At 50.8% G+C, this 21,032-nt stretch overlaps 1 protein-coding gene across 2 annotated transcripts in view; it reads left to right on the top strand.

Moving 5' to 3' along the window:
• IGDCC4 (immunoglobulin superfamily DCC subclass member 4) overlaps positions 1–21,032 on the top strand; it is a 677,662-nt gene that overhangs the window by 225,406 nt on the left and 431,224 nt on the right. For both annotated transcript variants that reach the window (XM_069625112.1, XM_069625111.1), the window contains exon 3: positions 15,160–15,301. In XM_069625112.1, coding sequence (XP_069481213.1) covers positions 15,160–15,301 — 142 coding nt within the window. The remainder of the gene's footprint in view (positions 1–15,159; positions 15,302–21,032) is intronic.

The raw sequence follows: 21,032 nt of genomic DNA, 5'->3' as shown, positions 1-21,032 counted from the left end.
AGCTGCGTGCCCCTCTTCACTGGAACATGCTGCCCCTGTCTCTTCGCTCCATTACTTCCTATCCTCTGTTCCATTCCTCTCTAAAAAACCAACTGCTTCAGTCTTCTGATTAATTGATACTGTTTATGAACGCTGATTGATTGATACTGTTTATGAACGCTGATTTGCATTTCTGATCTATGTACCGTTGACCGTCCTATGTAAAGCACTTTGGACAAAGGCGCTAAGTAAAACACAATAAATACAAATACAAATGTCCAAGGTGGGGTGAACCCAGAGTATCCCCAAGGTGGCTGAAAATCCAAACAGCCCCAAGACGGGGTGAACCCAATGAAGATATCCCAGGAGCGGAGAACAAGAGAGAAAATCTGTCTGAGTGGTTGCAACCTTAAAGAAGAGCAAGCTGCAACCCCTAGGGCCGTAATGAGAGAGACCTTGAATTACAAGAGAGGGAAACAAGAATAGAATTAGTTAGAAGAAACCCTGGAGTGGAATAAACATGTGAACCCCAGAACCAAATGTTGGGGAGGAAGAAGGAATACTTGGCCATTGCCTGGCACCTTAGAATCTTTATGTCCAGAAGAATCGGAGTGGGCCAGAACCTGTCAGCAAAAGAAACCTGAGTTGAAGGCAGTCGGCCACCTTTTAGTTGTTTAGTCTCTTTTGCTTGTTAGTTTCGTAGAGAAAGTAATAGGCTAGGATGGGATTTGGGTTGAAGACTTTTTATGTGTTAAACCATCCTGACAATGGTGCTTTTTCTTTGAACCTGTCAGTCTAGAATAGGGAATAGACGTGTTAACAGTAGGGAAAGTTTTAGTATTTGAGTTTGTTTTCTTTTAAGTAGACCAGATGGTCAGTCTAACTAAAGAAGTGAATAAACACACTTCGGCATTATATCAAATTGTCTGAATCCTTATTTTGGCTTACCACAAGTGGTGTCAGCAGTGGGATGCACACAACAAATCGACACTGGGTTGACTCACATAGGAGGGATAGTCTGCCCACCCGACTCCAAGACCCAGCGTTCATGCTGGGATTTTGCCAACCTTCAGTGACCAACCAACTAGGAGTCTAGCTCACTCCCGGGAAAACAACGCTGGCCTACAAATCGACTCCCTGAGGCCCGAAGCCACCTGCCTTTCCTCAGGAACTAAATGAATTTTTACGTCACCAGCAGCCACCGGTACAGCTCATAAGGGCTACACACAAACAATTCCTCTTCCACCGTCTCTAGTGGGAAAGTTAGTTCCAGTGCTTCAAAAATGTTATTCTCTACCTCACACGGTTGGAGTAAGTCCTTGGGGATGTTGTGCATAGACTGCCCATAGGTGCCACAATGTAAACAATCCCCTCCCCTCTCTAGATCTGTTTGTTGGACTTCTCCTGTTCCTCAAGTTCCATCTTGCTAAACATCAGAGTCCTTCTGTTTCGGCATCTATCCCTCTGCTTGTTCTCTGCGAGGCCTCTCGTCCTCCCGTCTAGCAGGCTCTTCTTTGCAGCCAGCTTGCAACAGAGAGACCACCTGACACCCGGCTGAGATCTGGTTCCTAACTGAAACTCTGGAATGTTACTGAAACACAGGTTGTCTGGGAAATTACAGTACCCACCTTGTGGGAAGAACGGCAGGAACACCTGTTGCGATCACTGTCCCAATCCCAGTGGAATGCGTTCTTTTGTTTAGGGGCTGCAGGTGACTACTGGCTCCCTGGTTCTCCACCGCCACTCTAGCTTCCTCAATGCTTGGAGGCTGTTAAGCATTTCAGGTTTACTAACCTTACTACCATCCAGAGGGTGGCTTGGGGTGAGGGGGGTTCCTTTTTCCTGGCATAGCTCAAATGATGTATGGCTTTTCTTCTCCTGCCTTTCACATCTCCTAGCGTTCACTTGGTCATTACAGGGGAGACCCCGATCCCTTGTTCTTTTTTACCCCATATTGTTACCCCTGCCATCTCTTGACCAGAAGCCTAATTTCTAGCCATCCTTGACAACATCCATATCCACCGTCGCAATGTGAAGATGCAGACAAAGTAAATGTTTGGTGACATGAATGTAGGCGAGGTAAGGGCAGACATAGTGTTCTTGGCAAAGTAAAGTGGCGATACCTGCTTCTGAAGTGCACTGGCCTTCAGGCTTCTTGCTGAGTGCATTTCCAGTTCCAAATATGCTTGGCTGGGTGTCTCGCGTTAACTGCAGTTTTTTTATTTGACTAATCTTTGGGTGCAATCAGTATCGAATCCAACTGCTGCCCACCATTGTGATGAAATGACTACTGCTCTGCAGGACTACAGGGACGAGTACTGGTTAAACCTCATACGCAACCCCACACTAGTACTAAACCAGCAGTGATCCCAATCATAAAGATGAAACAGCCACAGACTGACAGGTGTATTCCTTTGCCTCTTTGGGTAGCGCGGGCCGAGGATAGGCTGTACCTTCAGCAGGGGCCTGAGCTGATAACAGTAGCAACACAATGATTCCAAAATAAAAGCTTATCCAATCAAGTTTCTATAACAATATAGGAACTTCAGTAACACAGTCATTGCCACATAGTAACTACGAACATTACAAACCCACCCCTTTAAGAGGAACATACAGAAGGCAGAACCTGGTGTGAAAGGGCACTCTGGGTTGATCAGCGGGGTGTCCAGACAAGGCACTTGGCAGCAATGACAATAGTTTCAGAATATATCATTGTAGAAAAAAGGTAGAGATGAGGAGCTTAAGTCACTATCCTCCCAAAACGTGGACAGGGGCACAGCGTCGCTTCCCAGTACCTTTTGGTTTCTTGTCTTTGGGGGGCCACATCACTGAGGGTCTTCATAAGGCTGTGATTCTGCATCGGGTGGTGATTTGTAGACTGGGTTCAAAACACTGTGTGGTCCAAGCAGCAACATCACTTGGCATGCATAAACTTGGGACAGGCAAGCAATTTCCCAGGTCCGTGTAGCTCACAAGCAGAAGTGGGAATTGGGGCCTAGAGCTTTTTCTTGATGCTTTGGTAGCTTGTAGGGCAATTCCAGTGACACGCTGAGTCCTTAATTCTGCTTTTCCACTCCAGGTGATTGTTTGTCACCTACAGGTGGTCTTTCACCTCCAGTGAGCAAGATCCTTGTTTGAGTGCACATCCAGCAAAGCATAAGTGTCGCCCTCACTGTTCCCTGGGGATGTTTACGGGGCAGAGCTCCCCTGTGCCTTGGAAGCTTCTGTCTTCACGACTATGGAGGATGACTTTGGAATAGACTGTGTCCCCAACAGGGTTCCAAATGAACCCTTCTTCTTTCTGAGTCCAAAGATGAATTCACGAAGAACACTATTTATTCTCCCTATAAAGGCAAAATGCCAAAGGAGACTGGGCCAAAGCAAGCCTGCTGTAAGGGGTCCAATCCATTTCTTTTTTTAAAGAAGTGCCTTTGTCTTCTGGCATCAGACCCAGAGTATCTTGTCCTGGAGGAAATTAGGGTTTGGGGGTGGGGATAGTGGAGCACATGAAGTGGCAGCGAGCCCTAAAATAAACCAAGATGGTGGAATCATTCTCCCAGTCCACCTCTCCTTTCTGGCTACGCTAACTCCGCCCTCTTCCCATTCCTGATAACTTCAAAGGGACTCCAGTGTTCAACACCCTGGTGTGAGTGTGGCCTTGTTATGTCAGTGTTGCCTTTGAAGCAGTGGTCCCCAGAATGTGTCTCAGGGGAGGGTGCCTGTGCCCTGGTGGAGGCGTTACCCTTCCCCCGGAGGGCCTAAGAAGGCTTCATGACCATTGCCCCACATGGCTGTAGTGGAGACACCCAGGCCAGATGCTGATACACATAGCTGCAGTCCTACTTACAGAGCGGACTCTGTGGCTGTATGAATGTATGCTCTTAGTAGTTGCCATGCCAGGACTAGGTCTGGTTTATATTTAAAGATTAACGTGCCACCAGACTGATTTAGGCATACAATTATTAAGTTAGGGAACAGGGTTGAAAAGGCTTAAAAAGCCACCTATGCCTGCAAGAACTTTGTGTTCCAGCAGCAGTCAGGAAGGAACATGTGACCTTTGAACCTGCCCTGTGTCACTGCGAGGCTGGTGCTGAGGGCACAAGGAGGCTGCCTGAGCAGAGGCACACGTATGCACTATAGTTTTGGTACCGAGCATTTATGAAAGGGTGTCCGATTATTAGACCTCCCTTTCAGCACACAGAATTACCTGCACTTATTTATTTTAAATGTATAATGCGCCGGTAGCCTGCGGCCTCGGGGCGCAGAAACAAGCATCTTCTTAAGAGAGAATAATGCAGGTAGTTTTCTTTCCTCAGCTGCACCCAACATGGCACCAACAAGCCAGGAAGGGGATTTTCATTTCCAGAATTTGCCTGGAATCGGGCTGAGAGCATAAAAAGTGGTTCTTACTATTATTGGAAAATATAAGTCCGCTTGACAACTATCCTCTCTGTCTTTTTGGAAAGTAGCGGTACTGCTGCTATTGAGTGACAGGTTTCTGTTCATTCAATTTTTCTGTTTTTTCAGCATTACCTCTGGATCTTTTGAGAGATTACAAAATAACTTCAGAGGAACAGGCACTGATTATTTTAATAATAACAGTGGGAGCAAAAGGAGGTATTTTTTCCTACCACTCATTTTGGTAACGTACCTATGCTGAGGGCGGTGCTTAAACGCTAGTAAATATCTTGGATGTATCAGAAATGGTTTCTTGCGTAAAGTTGGATGCCAAAAGTGCTGGGTGAAAATGCCCTAGGCAACGCGTTGCCAGAATCCAGGCACTCGCAATGAGAATGACAAAACGTGATGGCTGGAGATGCTACACGGAGGAATTCCCAGTGGTGAAGAAGTCCTAGCTCAAGCATTTCTGGGAATTATTTTGTTTTTAGTTGGCATGTGAAGTGGGATGGTTGTACGTTAAAATAGCAAAATTAAAATAAGGATGATGAAAATAAATATTTTTTGTCCAATTACGAAAGGTTTTTTTAACTGCGGGGGAGACCCCCCAACAGCCCCACCACATCCCCTAACCTTCATTTATGCCCTTACCCCACCCCTATTTATTTATTTAAAAAGCGCACCAAAATCCTGCATCAATTAGATTTTTTAAACCCGCTATTTTCAGCCACTTTTTTGTTTTTGTTTTTTGGGGGAATACTAAGTGGGGATGGCCTGGGCATGGGTTTCAAACTCCCATCTCAGTAATGTGGCACAATAAGTTTGAAATATGATAGAGATTGCTTGGTGTGGCCAAGCAGTTGAACCTGTTCAGATCCCGTTGGTCTGGGGCCAAAGTCGATTAACTTGTGGTGGTACCTTTCTGTCTAGCCTTGGTGCGAAGGACTGCCGCAGCACTGGCGAGTCTCAAGGGTATCTGGTCATTGCATCTAATGCTATTCCCTCTAATGCCATTCCATCTAATTTTTTCCAACTAAAAAATGTGCATCGAATGCATGTTTTTTAGGGGGCGGGGGGTAAAAGGTTAATTTTTGTTCAAGAGGATTTTAAAGGGTAAAAAAGAAAAAAAATGCATTTGATGCAAATGCATTTAGATGCAAGGAATTCGATGCAATGACCATAAACCGTCTCAAGGTATAACCTGAGCGTAACACAATGCCACGTATTGTAAAAACCGACCAGAGCCACAAGCATTGGCAAACTAGTAAACGGGACGCCCTCGATGTCTATATGCTTTCCAGTAGATTGCTGGGAAATTAGAGCCCGTGAAGATAAAACATTCTTTTCCTTATAAAATGTACTGAACACATGGGCCGCGCAGAATGTTTAAAAAAAACAACAGTGAAACAGAGTAAAAAGTAGTCAAAGAAACTGCACCATATGCAGACTCCGGTAGTTGGTTACTGTGACTACTTTTTCTTCCTTTTTAAGCCTAAAAAGAAACAGGAATTAATCTCCCTGAAATCAAATTAATGTTGTGAGTGGTACAAATACTGTGCACCTGAAGAACGGTTAATTTATACCGTGCTAATATGTCGTTACAGGTAAGACACTAATTGACAAAACTATATTAAAGAAGTTGAGCGACTGCAAAATAGAAGCACAGAACATTCGATCAATGTAAACTCGTACAAAAGAAACAAGCTTCTGAAAAGGAATTACGGAACATTCAGTCAAATGTATTAATTGTAAAAATTGAAGAATAGGGATTGTGGAAAAGCGGATAGTGCTCCCCTGAAGAATTTCCTGTTAGATGTGTTTTTGATAGTAATGAAACATGTTGAGCAGAATGGAGAGCATGTAAGAAGTGTGAATGATATGATATGATAAGTTATTTATAACACGCTTAATACCCAGAGATTTCTAAGCATGGAGCCAAGGATTGAACCTGTGTTGTTCAATGTCATCTTGCTTCCAAGGCCAGCATGTTGCCCCTGAGCTATCCTCCCGAGACTATGAGTAAATGTATGGAATAAGAGAAGAACTAAAACAGTCATAATAACTGTAGAGTGTTTCCTAGTTCTCCGAGATGTTGCGACATAGTCGGGCCCGGCCAGTGATGGCTTCCAGAGTTTGGGGCTTAGTTATCAAATGATGATCTGAACTGATTAGCACCTCTGGGTTATTGGCGATTCCCATGTTGAAAAGGGCAAAGCAGCATTTTGTTCTGGAATGGATGGCTGTAATGTTTCGTTGATACAGCAATATAGCCATTTTTGCACGTTTCTTCTCAATATAGTATATATATTTTTTTTAAAACTTTCTTTAGTCGACTTGACAACACACAACAACAGTGAGAGATGTACACGGTGAGACAGCAACATTCATTTCCACATGCTGAGTTACCATTCCAATGTCAGATGAACATTTCATATACCTGAGTTAGACAATAGCCAGACAGTACGGCAGTAGAAGGATTAAGGAGTCATTGCACTTGGGGTGACGGCAGCATGCAGAGGTGTGTGGGGGGGGGAGGATTCAGTGTTCGGGTTGGGGTTTATAGAGGCCATGTAGTCTCGGAATTTCCGCCAGATATCTCTCGGCCTCAAGTGTGGAGGATTTCATTGCTCCCCAAGCTTCTTCGGTATCTGATGCCCATGGGACCGCCCTGAGCCACTGCGTGTACATGGGTGCTCTAGGCTGGAGCCAGTTTATCAAGGTGCAGCGCACCGCTAGCAGCATGCAGAGGCCAGCTAGCCTCCTGGAATCTCGCCCCAACTGAGGGAAGTCATGAAATAGGCATCATGATGGAGATGGGTCTATTGTGTGGTCCAGCACGGCGGATAACGTTGAACATATTTCGGACCAGAATTGTGACAGGTGTGTGCAGGACCAGACCATATGGATGTATGCAGCTTGCTCAGAGTTACACCTAGGGCAGTTGGAAGATATATTGTTAAACATATGTTGTAGCCTACTAGGGGTATGATGATATCTGTGCAGCACCTTAAATTGTATTAATTTAAATCGAGTATTGAAGGATACATTGTGGGTGCGTACACACATCCGGGACCAGCGCTCATCTGTCATCTCCACCCCGAGATCCCTCTCGCACCTGTGTCTCAGCTTGATGAATGACGGGACCGCTCTAGTCTGTAGCTGGGTGTAAAGCCAAGATATCTTCCCCCTCGAGGAGTCGAAGGAGCACAGCTCGGATATTATGGGTTCGTCAGGTGGCACTGTAGGAAAGTCAGGGTATTTAGTTTTGAGATTTTTCCGGAAAGAGGAGTACTGCAACCAAGCCGATGGTTTCCGTTTAAGGGATGGCGGGAGGTCTGAACCATTCCAGGAAGTTACCCTGTATTTATACATCACAGAGTGCTAAGAAGCCTGCGTCGGCCCAACGAGTTACAATGGATTGTGGGACACGCGGAACCTCTGGGAGGAAATTCCAGAGCGGCAGGTCCCTGTGAAAGGGATGAGGGGTGTCCAACAGCTTCCAGAGTTTAGAGAGGGCCAAGGATGTACTAACGACTGGATCAGTTGACCCAGGGTCCGCTGGGGCAGGTTTGAGAATGAGGGAGCAGATTTCATGGTCGCTGACTGCCAGCCTCTCCAGCCGGACATGTGGTGTCTGCAGTATTAAACCAGTGGGATGTAAATTGGGATTGTGCAACCAGCCAGTACCTGAAGAAATCCGGAGCACTGAAACCTCTGTATACCATGGGAGTGGTTAGCATTGTTAATTTGAGTAGGACTGCCCCGGAGTGCCACAGGAAGGTATTGGTCATGCGGCGTAGTGTCTGAAAGAAGTAGTCTCCCGGCCAAAGGGGCAGGTTAGTGAAGCGGTAAAGAAGCTGGGGTAGAACGACCACTTTAAGTATTCCTATGCGGCCTGCTAGGGAGATAGAGAGTCTGGCCCAGCTTTCGGTTTTAGTAGCTAGATTTGTGAGGTAATTTAGATAGTTGTCCTCACGGAGCATCCGAGCGTCCCGTGAGGCCGCCACCGCCAAATAAGTGAACTTGGATTGGGACCATGTAAACCCCATTAAATCAGAGGGGGTTGTGTGCAGTCGGTGAGCGGGAACAGGGCAGATTTAGAGCAGTTGACCCTGAGACCAGATATGCGACCGAATTGGACCACGTCCTCCAAGATCGAGGCGAGGTTGGTGCCTGGCGAGCGGATATAGAGGAGGGCGTCGTCAGCGGATAGGGAGACTATATCGGCATGGCCCGCCTTTCGCAGGCCTCTATGAGCATGCGACTGACGCATCATATCCGCAAATGGTACCATGGCTATAGCAAATATTAACGGGGAGAAGGGGCAGCCCTGTCACGTTCCTCTAGCTATCCGAAAGGGGGAAGAGCACCTTTCCTCAGTGCGGACTCTAGCCGATGGATTTGTGTAGAGTAGTTTAACCCAGGACCGAAAGGTGGGACAAAATTTGCACTTCTCTAGAACTCGCCATAGGTATTCCCTTGATACAGAGTCAAATGCCTTCTGCATGTCCAGGGTAGATGCCACTGCCTGTACCGTGGGGCTGATTCTACTGATCACATTGAATAGGCATCTCAGATTCAGGGAGGTGGAGCGGCCAGGGATAAATCCCGCCTAATCCGGGTGGATGATGTCAGGGGCATGTGGGGCTAGCCGCATGGACAATAGTTTGGCATAAATTTAACATCACAATTAATAAGTGAGAGGGGGTGATACGAGCTACACTGGGTGGGAGGCTTGCCCGGCTTGAGTAACACTGTTATCACTGCCTCCCGAAGTGTGGGAGGGAGTATGCCTGCTTCACAAGCCTCCTCCCATAGGGCCAAGAGGTGTGGGACCAGAAGGGATTTGAATCGTTTATAGAATTCGATGGGCAGGCAATCCGGACCGGGGGCCATACCAGATGCCAGCAAATCTATGGCTTCTGAAAGTTCTTGGGGTGTGCAAGGCCTCTCAAGGGAAGTGCTAGCGTTGGTGGAAAGTGTAGAAAGAGGGAGGCTCTCAAGATAGGAGTCGATCTCTGATATATGGAAACTATCTGCTTTTGAATATAGGGAGCTATAGAATGCAAGGAATTCCATATTGATATCTTGAGATGATGTTGCCATTGTTCTGTTGGGCCTCTCTATTGCCGGTATATTGGTGGCTCCGAATTCTCAGCGTATTAGTTTGGCTAACAACCGGCCCGGTTGCTCCACCTCCCCATATTTCCTTTCCAGGTGGGGGCCGGCCAGAAATTTAACCTCCTGTCCTGCCAGGTCTCGGAACGCATCCAGCTCCAATCCCAGCAGCGCCAGAGTCCTGAGGGAGTGATCCAAAGCGTATTGGGCTTCGAGGGTGGTCAGGGCCGATTCCGTTCTCGCGAGATCTGAGCGGATCACTTTTGAGATTCCTCCCCTTGGAGATGGCGACACCTCTGGTGTATGCTTTAAAGGCTTCCCAGAGAGTGGCTTGTGCTGACACAGTATTGGTATTGATCTCAAAGAATTCCTCCATGGAAGATTCCAGTTCTGAGCTAAAGACCGGGTCAAGCAGAGAGTGGTGGTTCATCTTCCACTGCCTGGCTTTATCATTCTCAGGGCCCCAATGCAAGGAGATGACCACTGGTGAGTGATCAGATAGGGTTCAAGGGAGGATCGACAAGTGGGATAGAGACCTAATTAAAATGTCCGATACGAGCCACCTGTCTATTCTTGAATGCAAGTCGTGTACAGAGGAATAATAAGAGTATGTACGCGAGTCTGGGTATATGAGACGCCATGCATCCACCACCGACAAGCGGGCAAGTACTGTCAAGATGGAGTAGGCTGCTCTGGAGAGCTGGCGGGGTCTGGAGCCCGATCTATCAAGATTGATGTCCAATATAGTATTAAAGTCGCCTCCCCTTATGATCGGGACCAGTGGGAACCCCTCCAGCATAAAGGCCAGGTGTAGGTAAAAATCAGGGTCATCAATATTTGGCCCATAGATGTTTAATATGGCTACCTCCCGATTTTGTAGGGTACCTAGGGTTAATATATATCTCCCCTGTGGGTCTACACATGAGTGAGTGCACTTGAATTTCAGACTCCTATGTATCAGAGTCAGCACACCACGACTCTGCGTGGAGTAATTGGTGTAGTACCTCTGGGATCCCCAGGATTTAGCAAATTTCTCGCATTGTTCAGAGCGGGCATGCGTCTCCTGCAAACACAAGATTTTAGCGCCATTGTGCTCAGCACAAAGCTGTATCTGCCGCATCTTCTTATGGTTACCCAGACCTCCTACATTCCAACTCATGAACGTTAGATTATTGTCTGACATTTGTGTGGGGGGGTTGGTTGAAATCAGATCCACAGCGGAGCGGCGGATGTGCCGACCTGACCAAGGTGGATACATCACTTTATCAATGTAACTGTGACCAGGTGTTGCAGTATACGTGGCATCTCTCGTGGTTGTCAAGCCTTTTTCAACATTACTCCCCAACATCCCTCCCCACATCCCTCCCCCAACTAGAGGGATGATAACCCTACATGACCATAACAACAACCAGATCAGTGGCATCTACGCCTGGGCGCTTGAGAGCTGGCCTGGCGTTACTGCCTCGGACTGGGGGTGCATAAGGATGTTTGTATCATTAAACAATGTGAACCAGTATGAATAATCAGGAAACACATGATTTAAGGATCAACAGATCAAAAAAAAGAACATGACCACCAATTAATGCATTCTTATGAGGTGGAGCCGCAGCTATACACACGGCAGTAGACGGACCTATTTCTGCGAGGGTTATTTAGGACCAAAAGTGCCACCATCACAGCGGGGGATCAGCCCTGGAAATGTTCATCAATAAATTTTGAAGCCTCCTCTGGGATCGTAAAAAAGAATGTTTGATTCAATTGTTCAATCCGCAGCTTCGCAGGGAATAGCATAGAGTACTTAATCCCTAGGTCTCTGAGTCTCTTTTTCACTGCTATGAGGTTTTGTGCTCCTGCTGTACTGCCACGGAGAATTCTGGATAGAGATGAATTCTTGCTGCTCGAAGAAGCAGCTCCCCCTTGGCTCTGGCCGCCCTCAGAAGGGCATCCCGGTCTCAGAAATGTAGGATTCTGGCTATGATGGGACGTGGAGGCGCGCCGGGCCTGGGCTTCATGGTTAAGATGCGATGGGCTCTTTCCACAGCGAATTGCGGAGATAGCTTTGGCGTATCCAGGAGCGTTAGAAGAATGTGTTCCACAAAGTCCTCCATGGGCTCCTTGATGTTGTCCTCAGGCACCCCGATTATGCATAGTTTATTACGCCTTGAACAGGATTTGAGATCGTCATTCTTTTTTTCAACTGCCAGCACCCGGTTGGACAGTGTGGAGACCCTCGCCCGCAGGGAGCCCAGATCATCCTCGGCGATCCCCACTCTTGATTCAATCTCGACCACCCGGCCATCGGTCTTCTCGATGTGTGCTTTTATAGATGAGATGGCGCCGTTCATGTCATCGAGTTTAGTATGCAATGTGGTGAACCCCTCACGAATATACTCCAGCACCTTCTGCGAGTCGTCCGTGACCGGAGGGGTCGAGGTTGCGGGAGCGTCCTCCTGGGTCTCGCCCGTCGACTTGGCCGGTGTTTTTGTAAACATATTTAGCGAACTCTGTTTTTTTCCCTGCGCCAGCCCCTTTGGTCATGGTGTCGATGAGAAAGGGTTCCGGTAGTATGGGGAAGGTGGGTGGCCAGAGGTCTGGTAATTTCATCGTGGCACCCAGCGCAGCGGGGTCGCCAGGCGCGTTGGTTGCACGGTTCTTTTTCAGAGCAGCAGTGTAGTCCAGTAGTTAAATTATGATCCCAGCGGTTTTTGGGGCTCGCCAGTCTGTCCCAGCAACAGTTGTGCCTCGGCACCGGGCAGCCCCAGGCCCGCCCCAGACAGCGGTGTCACTATGTAGTCGAATTGCACTGGCAGTCTCGGGGGGCAGATAACCACTCAGAGGATGTGGAGTAAGAAATATGGTTGCCGGCGGGGCCCCGTAGAGTGATGAATGTGTTTTGGGGCTATTTGGAGCCCATGGAGGTGTCACTGCAGAGATTACCTCATTGGCCCTCATTACAAGTCAGGCGCTAAGGGTTTAACGGCGCCGTCGGCGCCGTTAACCCTTAACGCCTGATTCACACTTTAACGCCTGCTTTTTGCAGGCGTTAAAGTCCAAGGCGCTAAGCGACCTTGGTGCTAATTACGGCACCGTAATTTATGGTGCCGTAATTAGCGCCTTCCCCATCCCCATTATGCCCTATGGGGCAAAAATGGGAATGGGGAAGGGCAAATGGTGAATGGGGAATTACCGCCCCACTCACCTTGGAATGGGGCGGTAATTCCGCCATCCACCATGGCGGAATCCGGCATGGACCATGGTGCTAATAGCACCATGGTCCACCGCCTGACTTGTAATGAGGGCCAATTGTCTTGTTGGCCTGAGGGCCCACTCCAGTCCCCGGCGCTCACCGCCGTGCCGAACCGCCGCAGAGGCGGAAGCAGTGAAAGGGGCACCCAGAGGAGGCCCAGGCACGGGTCTGCCCGCCAGGGGCAGCGTCGAGGGGCGACCTGCGAGACCCCCTGGTGCCGGGCTGTATGTGGGCACAGACCACGACCACCGCTCTTCAAATGCCAGGTCAGGGTTCGTTATCCGAAATTGCAGGGGGGCAGCGGTATCCTTTTATGCCCTCATCCCGCTCCTCGTGGGCAACATCAACAGTCACTTAAGCCCTTGGGGTGGGAGCGAGGAGGACCCCGGGCCACAGAGGCAGGCACCGCGTGGTGCAAGCGCAGCCCCCCGGGCTGCCCCACGCCCAGGGCTCTTACCGCTCTCTTCTTTTTCCATCCCCCACAGCGCAGAACTAGGTGACAGGCCGCGGGGGGTCCCGGCGATCCACACAATCGGTGCAGGCTCAGCTGTGGCGCTGCGGTCCTCCCACAGCGCCTCCAGGCGGGGGCAGACCCGCAATGAATGGGAATGTGTTCCGGGCCCGCGGGGGGAGCCTCCAGCGGGTCACAGGCTGGCTCATGCCCCGCCCACCAGCCCCCAGCTCCACCTCGCGTAGGGGGATGCGGGGCACCCCCAGCTGTATCACGGCGATTGGGTGCGTATTCAGGGCCGAAACACCCCTCCCCCACCAAGGCCAACCGCGCCGCAGCACACATTAGGCACAGGGGCTGCGGGCACCGGAGCCGCCAAACGGTGCAATGCGGGCACGCACAGTGCTGGGCCTCACCTCGGTCGCCACTCCGCCCAAACAGGGTCCCCAGCTTCAGAAGTCAGTGGGGGCGTAGTATGGGGGTTCCTCCGCAAGCTGCAGTCCAGAAATGAGGAAACGCTCGGTGATTAGGGTTGTTTTTGTGTTGAAAGGATTTCCCCAGTCTGGAGCTCTGTGCTCAGGCGGCCATCTCTGTTCAGCGCAACAGCGCCCCCCCTTCTCAATATAGTTTCTAATTTTCTTTTGAGGCAATTAGTTTCAATGAAAATAAGTACCAATTAAAGCCATTTTGAATAATATATTTGTTTTTATACATATGTATTTACATTTATTTTACATTTATTTTGTTTCATAAAATACTGCTCTACTGGGTGATTTTACCATTGGGCGAGTCATCTTTCTGACTGACCCAGGGCCCTGAAGTTCATAGTGGCTTCACCTAGCTCACAGCAGGCATTTCTAGCTGCTGCGGCTTCACCCAGTGCACAGCGGGCATTTCTAGCTGCTGCAACCTCACCCAGCTTCAGCGGGCATTTCTAGCTGCTGCATCTTCACCCAGCTACAGCGGGCATTTCAAGCTGCTGTGGCTTCACCCAGCCCACACCGGGCATTTCTAGCTGCTGCGGCTTCACCCAGCTACAGCGGGCATTTCTAGCTGCTCTGGCTTCACCCAGGCCACATTGGGCATTTCTAGTTGCTGCTGCTTCACCCAGCAACCAGGAGGCATTTCTAGCTGCTGTGGCTTCACCCAGCACACAGCGGGCATTTCTAGCTGCTGTGGCATCACCCAGCTCTAGCTGCTGCGGCTTCACCCACCACACAGCGGGCATTTCTAGCTGCTGCGGCTTCACCCAGCTACAGCGGGAATTTCTAGCTGCTGCGGCTTCACCCAGCTACAGCGGGCATTTCTAGCTGCTGTGGCTTCACCCAGGTCACAGCGGGCATTTCTAACTGCTGCGGCTTCACCCAGCTACAACAGGCATTTCTAGCTGATGTGGCTTCACCCAGGCCACAGCTGGCATTTCTAGCTGCTGTGGCTTCACCCAGCACACAGCAGGCATTTCTACCTGCTGTGGCATCACCCAGCTCTAGCTGCTGCAGCTTCACCCACCACACAGCGGGCATTTCTAGCTGCTCCAGCTTCGCCCAGCTACAGCAGGTATTTCTAGCTGCTGTGTCTTCACCCAGCCCACATAGGGCATTTCTAGCTGCTGCGGCTTCACCCAGCTAGAGCGGGCATTTCTAGCTGCTGTGGCTTCACCCAGCCCACAGCAGGCATTTCTAGCTGCTACTGATTCACCCCGCTACAGCGGGCATTTCTAGCTGCTGTGGCATCACTCAGCACACAGCGGGTATTTCTACCTGCTGTGGCATCACCCAGCTCTAGCTGCTGTGGCTTCACCCACCATACAGCAGGCATTTCTAGCTGCTGCGGCTTCTCCCAGCTACAGCGGGCATTTCTAGCTGCTGCGGCTTCACCCAGCGACAACCGGCATTTCTTGCTGCTGCGTATTCACTCATTGGTGGAAATACTCATTGGGTTTCTCTGTTTGTTTTTGTTCCTCCAGATTTGGCTCGTTTTCACCAGCAGCCGGAGCCGCAGACTGTTTGGGAAAATGGCCTTGCACACTTTGAGTGCCGGATTGAAGGGCTGCCGGTGCCAGTCATTACCTGGGAGAAGGATCAGGAGAGCCTGCCCACGGACACAAGGTGAGCACAGCCTTATTCTAGACACCAAAGGAGCATGTCCTGTCCGTGGACACAAGGTGAGTACTCCCTGCTGCTAGACACCAGATAAGCATGTCCTGCTTCCGTGCACTAGGTTCGCACTCCCTGATGCTAGACACAAGATGAGCATGTCCTGCTTCTGTGCACTAGGTTTGCGCTCCCTGATGCTAGACACCAGATGAGCATGTCCTGCTTCCGTGCACTAGGTGCGCACTCCCTGATTCTAGACATCAGAGGAGCATATCCTGCTTCCGTGCACTAGGTGCGCACTCCCTGATGCTAGACACAAGATGAGCATGTCCTGCTTCTGTGCACTAGGCGTGCACTCCCTGATGCTAGACACCAGATGAGCATGTCCCACTTCCGTACACTAGATGAGCACTCCCTGATGCTAGACACCAGGTGAGCATGTCCTGCTCCTGGACACAAGGTGAGCACTCCCTGATGCTACACACCAGATGAGCATGTCCTGCTTCTGTGCACTAGATGCGCACTCCCTGATGCTAGACACCAGATGAGCATTAACTGCCCGTGTAAACAAGGTGAGCATTCCCTGATGCTAGACACCAGAGGGGAATGTCCTGCTTCTGTGCAGTAGGTGCACACTCCCGGATTATAGACACCATATGAGCATGTCCTGCTTCTGCACACTAGGTGAGCTCTCCGTGATTCTGGGCACTCCCTGCTGCTAGACACCAGAGGAGCATGTCCTGCTTCCGTGTACTAGGTGCACACTCACTGATGTTAGACACCATATAAGCATGTCCTGCTTCCGTAAACTAGGTGCACACTCCCTGATGCTAAACACCAGAGGAGAATGTCCTGCTTCTGTGCAGTAGGTGCACACTCCCTGATTCTGGACACCATATGAGCATGTTCTGCTTCCGTGCACTAGGTGCGCACTCCCTGCTGCTAGACACCAGATGATCATGTCCTGCCCGTGTAAACAAGGTGAGCACTCCCTGATGCTAGACACCAGAGGAGAATGTCCTGCTTCCATGCAGTAGGTGCGCACTCCCTGATTCTAGACACCATATGAGCATGTTCTGCTTCCGTGCACTAGGTGCGCACTCCCTGCTGCTAGACACCAGATGAGCATGTCCTGCCCAAGTAAACAAGGTGAGCACTCCCTGATGCTAGACACCACAGAGGCATATCCTGCTTCTGCACACTAGGTGAGCTCTCTGTGATTCTGGGCACTCCCTGCTGCTAGACACCAGAGGAGCATGTCCTGCTTCCTTGTGCTCGGTGCACACTCACTGATTTTAGACACCAGATGAGCATGTCCTGCTTCCGTAAACTAGGTGCATACTCCCTGATTCTAGACACCAGATGAGCATGTCCTGCCCCCACACACAGGTGAGCACTCCCTGCTGCTAGACACCAGTGGAGCATGTCCTGCTTCCATTCACTAGGTGAGCACTCCCTGATGCTAGACACCAGATGAGAAAGTCCTGCTTCTGTGCACTAGGTGCGCACTCCCTGATGCTAGACACCAGATGAGCATGTCCTGCTTCCCGACACTAGGTGAGCACTCCCTGATGTAGACACCAGAGGAGCATGCCCTGCTCCCATGCACTAGGAGGGCACTGTGTGATTCTGGGCATTCCCTGCTGCTAGACACCAGATGAGCTTGTCCTGCTTCTGTACACTAGGTGCCCACTCCCTGATGCTAGACACAAGATCAGCATGCCCTGCTTCCGTGCACTTGGCGAGGACTCCCTGCTACTAGGCACCAGATGAGCAAGCCCTTCTTCCACACTAGGTGAGCACTCCCTGGTGCTAGACACCACATGAGCATGTCCTGCTTCCGAGCACTAGGTGCACACTCCCTGATGCTAGACACCAGATGAGCAAGCCCTGCTTCCATACACTAGGTGAGCACTCCCTGATGCTAGACACCAGATGAGCATGTCCTGCTTCCGTGCATTCGGTGCGCACTCCCTGCTGCTAGACACCTGATGAGCATGTCCTGCTTCCGTGCATTCGGTGCGCACTCCCTGATGCTAGACACCAGATGAGCATGTCCTGCTTCCATGCACTAGGTGAGCACTCCCTGCTGCTAGACACCAGATGAGCATGTCCTGCTTCCATGCACTAGGTAAGCACTCCCTGCTGCTAGACACCAGATGAGCATGTCCTGCTTTCATGCACTAGGTGAGCACTCCCTGCTGCTAGACACCAGAGGAGCATGTCCTGCTTCTAGGTGCACACTCCCTGATTCTAGACACCAGATGAGCATGTGCTGCCCGCGGACACAAAATGATCACTCCCTGAAGCTAGACACCAGATGAGCATGCCCTGCTTCCGTGCACTAGCTGAGGACTTCCTGCTGCTAGACACCAGAGGACCATGTCCTTCTTCTGTGCACTATGTGCACACTCCCTGATGATAGACACCAAAGGAGCATGTCCTGCCCCTGACACAAGGTGAGCACTCCCTGATGCTAGACACCAGAGGAGCATGTCCTGCTTCTGTGCACTAGGTACGCACTCCCTGATGCTAGACACCAGAGGAGCATGTCCTGCTTCTGTGAACTAGGTACGCACTACCTGATGCTGGACACCAGATGAGTATGTCCTGCTTCCGTGCACTAGGTGCACACTCCCTGCTGCTAGACACCAGATGAGCATGTCCTTCTTCCGTGCACTAGGTGCCCACTCCCTAATGCTAGACACCAGATGAGCATGTCCTGCTTCCATGCTCTAGATGGGCACTCCCTGATGCTAGACACCAGATGAGCATGTCCTGCTTCCGTGCACTAGGTGCGCACTCCCTGATGCTAGACACCTGATGAGCATGTCCTGCTTCCGTGCACTAGTTGAGCACTCCCTGATGCTAGACACCAGATGAGCATGCCCTGCTTCCGTGCACTAGGTGAGCACTCCCTGCTGCTAGACACCTGATGAGCATGTCCTGCTTCCGTGCACTAGTTGAGCACTCCCTGATGCTAGACACCAGATGAGCATGCCCTGCTTCCGTGCACTAGGTGAGCACTCCCTGATGCTAGACACCAGATGAGAAAGTCCTGCATCTGTGCACTAGGTGAGCACTCCCTGCTGCTAGACACCAGATGAGCATGTCCTGCTTCTGTGCACTAGGTGCGCACTCCCTGATGCTAGACACCAGATGAGCACGTCCTGCTTCCCGACACTAGGTGAGCACTCCCTGATGTAGACACCAGAGGAGCATGCCCTGCTTCCATGCACTAGGAGGGCACTGTGTGATTCTGGGCATTCCCTGCTGCTAGACACCAGATGAGCTTGTCCTGCTTCTGTACACTAGGTGCCCACTCCCTGATGCTAGACACGAGATGAGTATGCCCTGCTTCCGTGCACTTGGCGAGGACTCCCTGCTACTAGGCACCAGATGAGCAAGCCCTTCTTCCACACTAGGTGAGCACTCCCTGATGCTAGACACCACATGAGCATGTCCTGCTTCCGAGCACTAGGTGCGCACTCCCTAATGCTAGACACCAGATGAGCAAGCCCTTCTTCCATACACTAGGTGAGCACTCCCTGATGCTAGACACCACTTGAGCATGTCCTGCTTCCGTGCACTAGTTGAGCACTCCCTGCTGCTAGACACCAGATGAGCATGTCCTGCTTCCGTGCACTCGGTGCGCACTCCCTGATGCTAGACACCAGATGAGCATGTCCTGCTTCCATGCACTAGGTGAGCACTCCCTGCTGCTAGACACCAGATGAGCATGTGCTGCTTTCATGCACTAGGTGAGCACTCCCTGCTGCTAGACACCAGAGGAGCATGTCCTGCTTCTAGGTGCACACTCCCTGATTCTAGACACCAGATGAGCATGTCCTGCCCGCGGACACAAAATGAGCACTCCCTGAAGCTAGACACCAGAGGAGCATGTCCTGCTTCTGTGCACTAGGTACGCACTCCCTGATGCTAGACACCAGAGGAGCATGTCCTGCTTCAGTGCACTAGCTGAGGACTTCCTGCTGCTAGACACCAGAGGACCATGTCCTTCTTCTGTGCACTATGTGCACACTCCCTGATGATAGACACCAAAGGAGCATGTCCTGCCCCTGACACAAGGTGAGCACTCCCTGATGCTAGACACCAGAGGAGCATGTCCTGCTTCTGTGCACTAGGTACGCACTCCCTGATGCTAGACACCAGAGGAGCATGTCCTGCTTCTGTGCACTAGGTACGCACTCCCTGATGCTAGACACCAGAGGAGCATGTCCTGCTTCTGTGCACTAGGTACGGACTCCCTGATGCTGGACACCAGGTGAGCATGTCCTGCTTCCGTGCACTAGGTACGCACTCCCTGATGCTAGACACCAGATGAATATCTCCTGATTCCGTGCACTCAGTGCACACTCCCTGCTGCTAGACACCAGATGAGCATGTCCTTCTTCCGTGCACTAGATGCGCACTCCCTGATGCTAGACACCAGATGAGCATGTCCTGCTTCCATGCACTAGATGGGCACTCCCTGATGCTAGACACCAGATGAGCATGTCCTGCTTCCATGCACTAGGTGCGCACTCCCTGATGCTAGACACCTGATGAGCATGTCCTGCTTCCATGCACTAGTTGAGCACTCCCTGATGCTAGACACCAGATGAGCATGTCCTGCTTCCATGCACTAGATGCGTACTCCCTGATGCTAGACACCAGATGAGCATGTCCTGCCCGCGGACAAAAGTTAAGAACTCCCTGATGATAGACACCAGAGGAGCATGACCTGCTTCTGTGCACTAGGTGAGCACTCCCTGTTGATAGACACCAGAGGAGCATGTCCTGCCTCTGTGTACTAGGTGAGCACTCCCTGATGCTAGACACCACATGAGCATGTCCTGCTTCCGTGCACTAGGTGAGCACTCCCTGATGCTAGACACCACATGAGCATGTCCTGCTTCCGTGCACTAGGTGAGCACTCCCTGATGCTAGACACCAGATGAGCATGTCCTGCTTCCGTGCACTAGGTGAGCACTCCCTGCTGCTAGACACCAGATGAGCAAGCCCTTCTTCCCGACACTAGGTGAGCACTCCCTGATGTAGACACCAGAGGAGCATGCCCCGATTCCATGCACTAGGAGGGCACTGTGTGATTCTGGGCATTCCCTGCTGCTAGACACCAGATGAGCTTGTCCTGCTTCTGTACAGTAGGTGCCCACTCCCTGATGCTAGACACAAGATGAGCATGCCCTGCTTCCGTGCACTTGGCGAGGACTCCCTGCTACTAGGCACCAGATGAGCAAGCCCTTCCTCCACACTAGGTGAGCACTCCCTGATGCTAGACACCACATGAGCATGTCCTGCTTCCGAGCACTAGGTGCACACTCCCTGATGCTAGACACCAGATGAGCAAGCCCTTCTTCCATACACTAGGTGAGCACTCCCTGATGCTAGACACCACATGAGCATGTCTTGCTTCCGTGCACTAGGTGAGCACTCCCTGCTGCTAGACACCAGATGAGCATGTCCTGCTTCCGTGCACTTGGTGCGCACTCCCTGATGCTAGACACCAGATGAGCATGTCCTGCTTCCATGCACTAGGTGAGCACTCCCTGCTGCTAGACACCAGATGAGCATGTCCTGCTTCCATGCACTAGGTGAGCACTCCCTGCTGCTAGACACCAGATGAGCATGTCCTGCTTCCGTGCACTCGGTGCGCACTCCCTGATGCTAGACACCAGATGAGCATGTCCTGCTTCCATGCACTAGGTGAGCACTCCCTGAA

Source organism: Ambystoma mexicanum, chromosome 11, assembly GCF_040938575.1.
Source record: "Ambystoma mexicanum isolate Mex_15411 chromosome 11, UKY_AmexF1_1, whole genome shotgun sequence".
Classification (NCBI taxonomy): Eukaryota; Metazoa; Chordata; class Amphibia; order Caudata; family Ambystomatidae; genus Ambystoma; species Ambystoma mexicanum.
The sequence above is the reverse complement of the archived record's forward strand: the minus strand, read 5'-3'. Positions and strand labels throughout refer to the sequence as shown.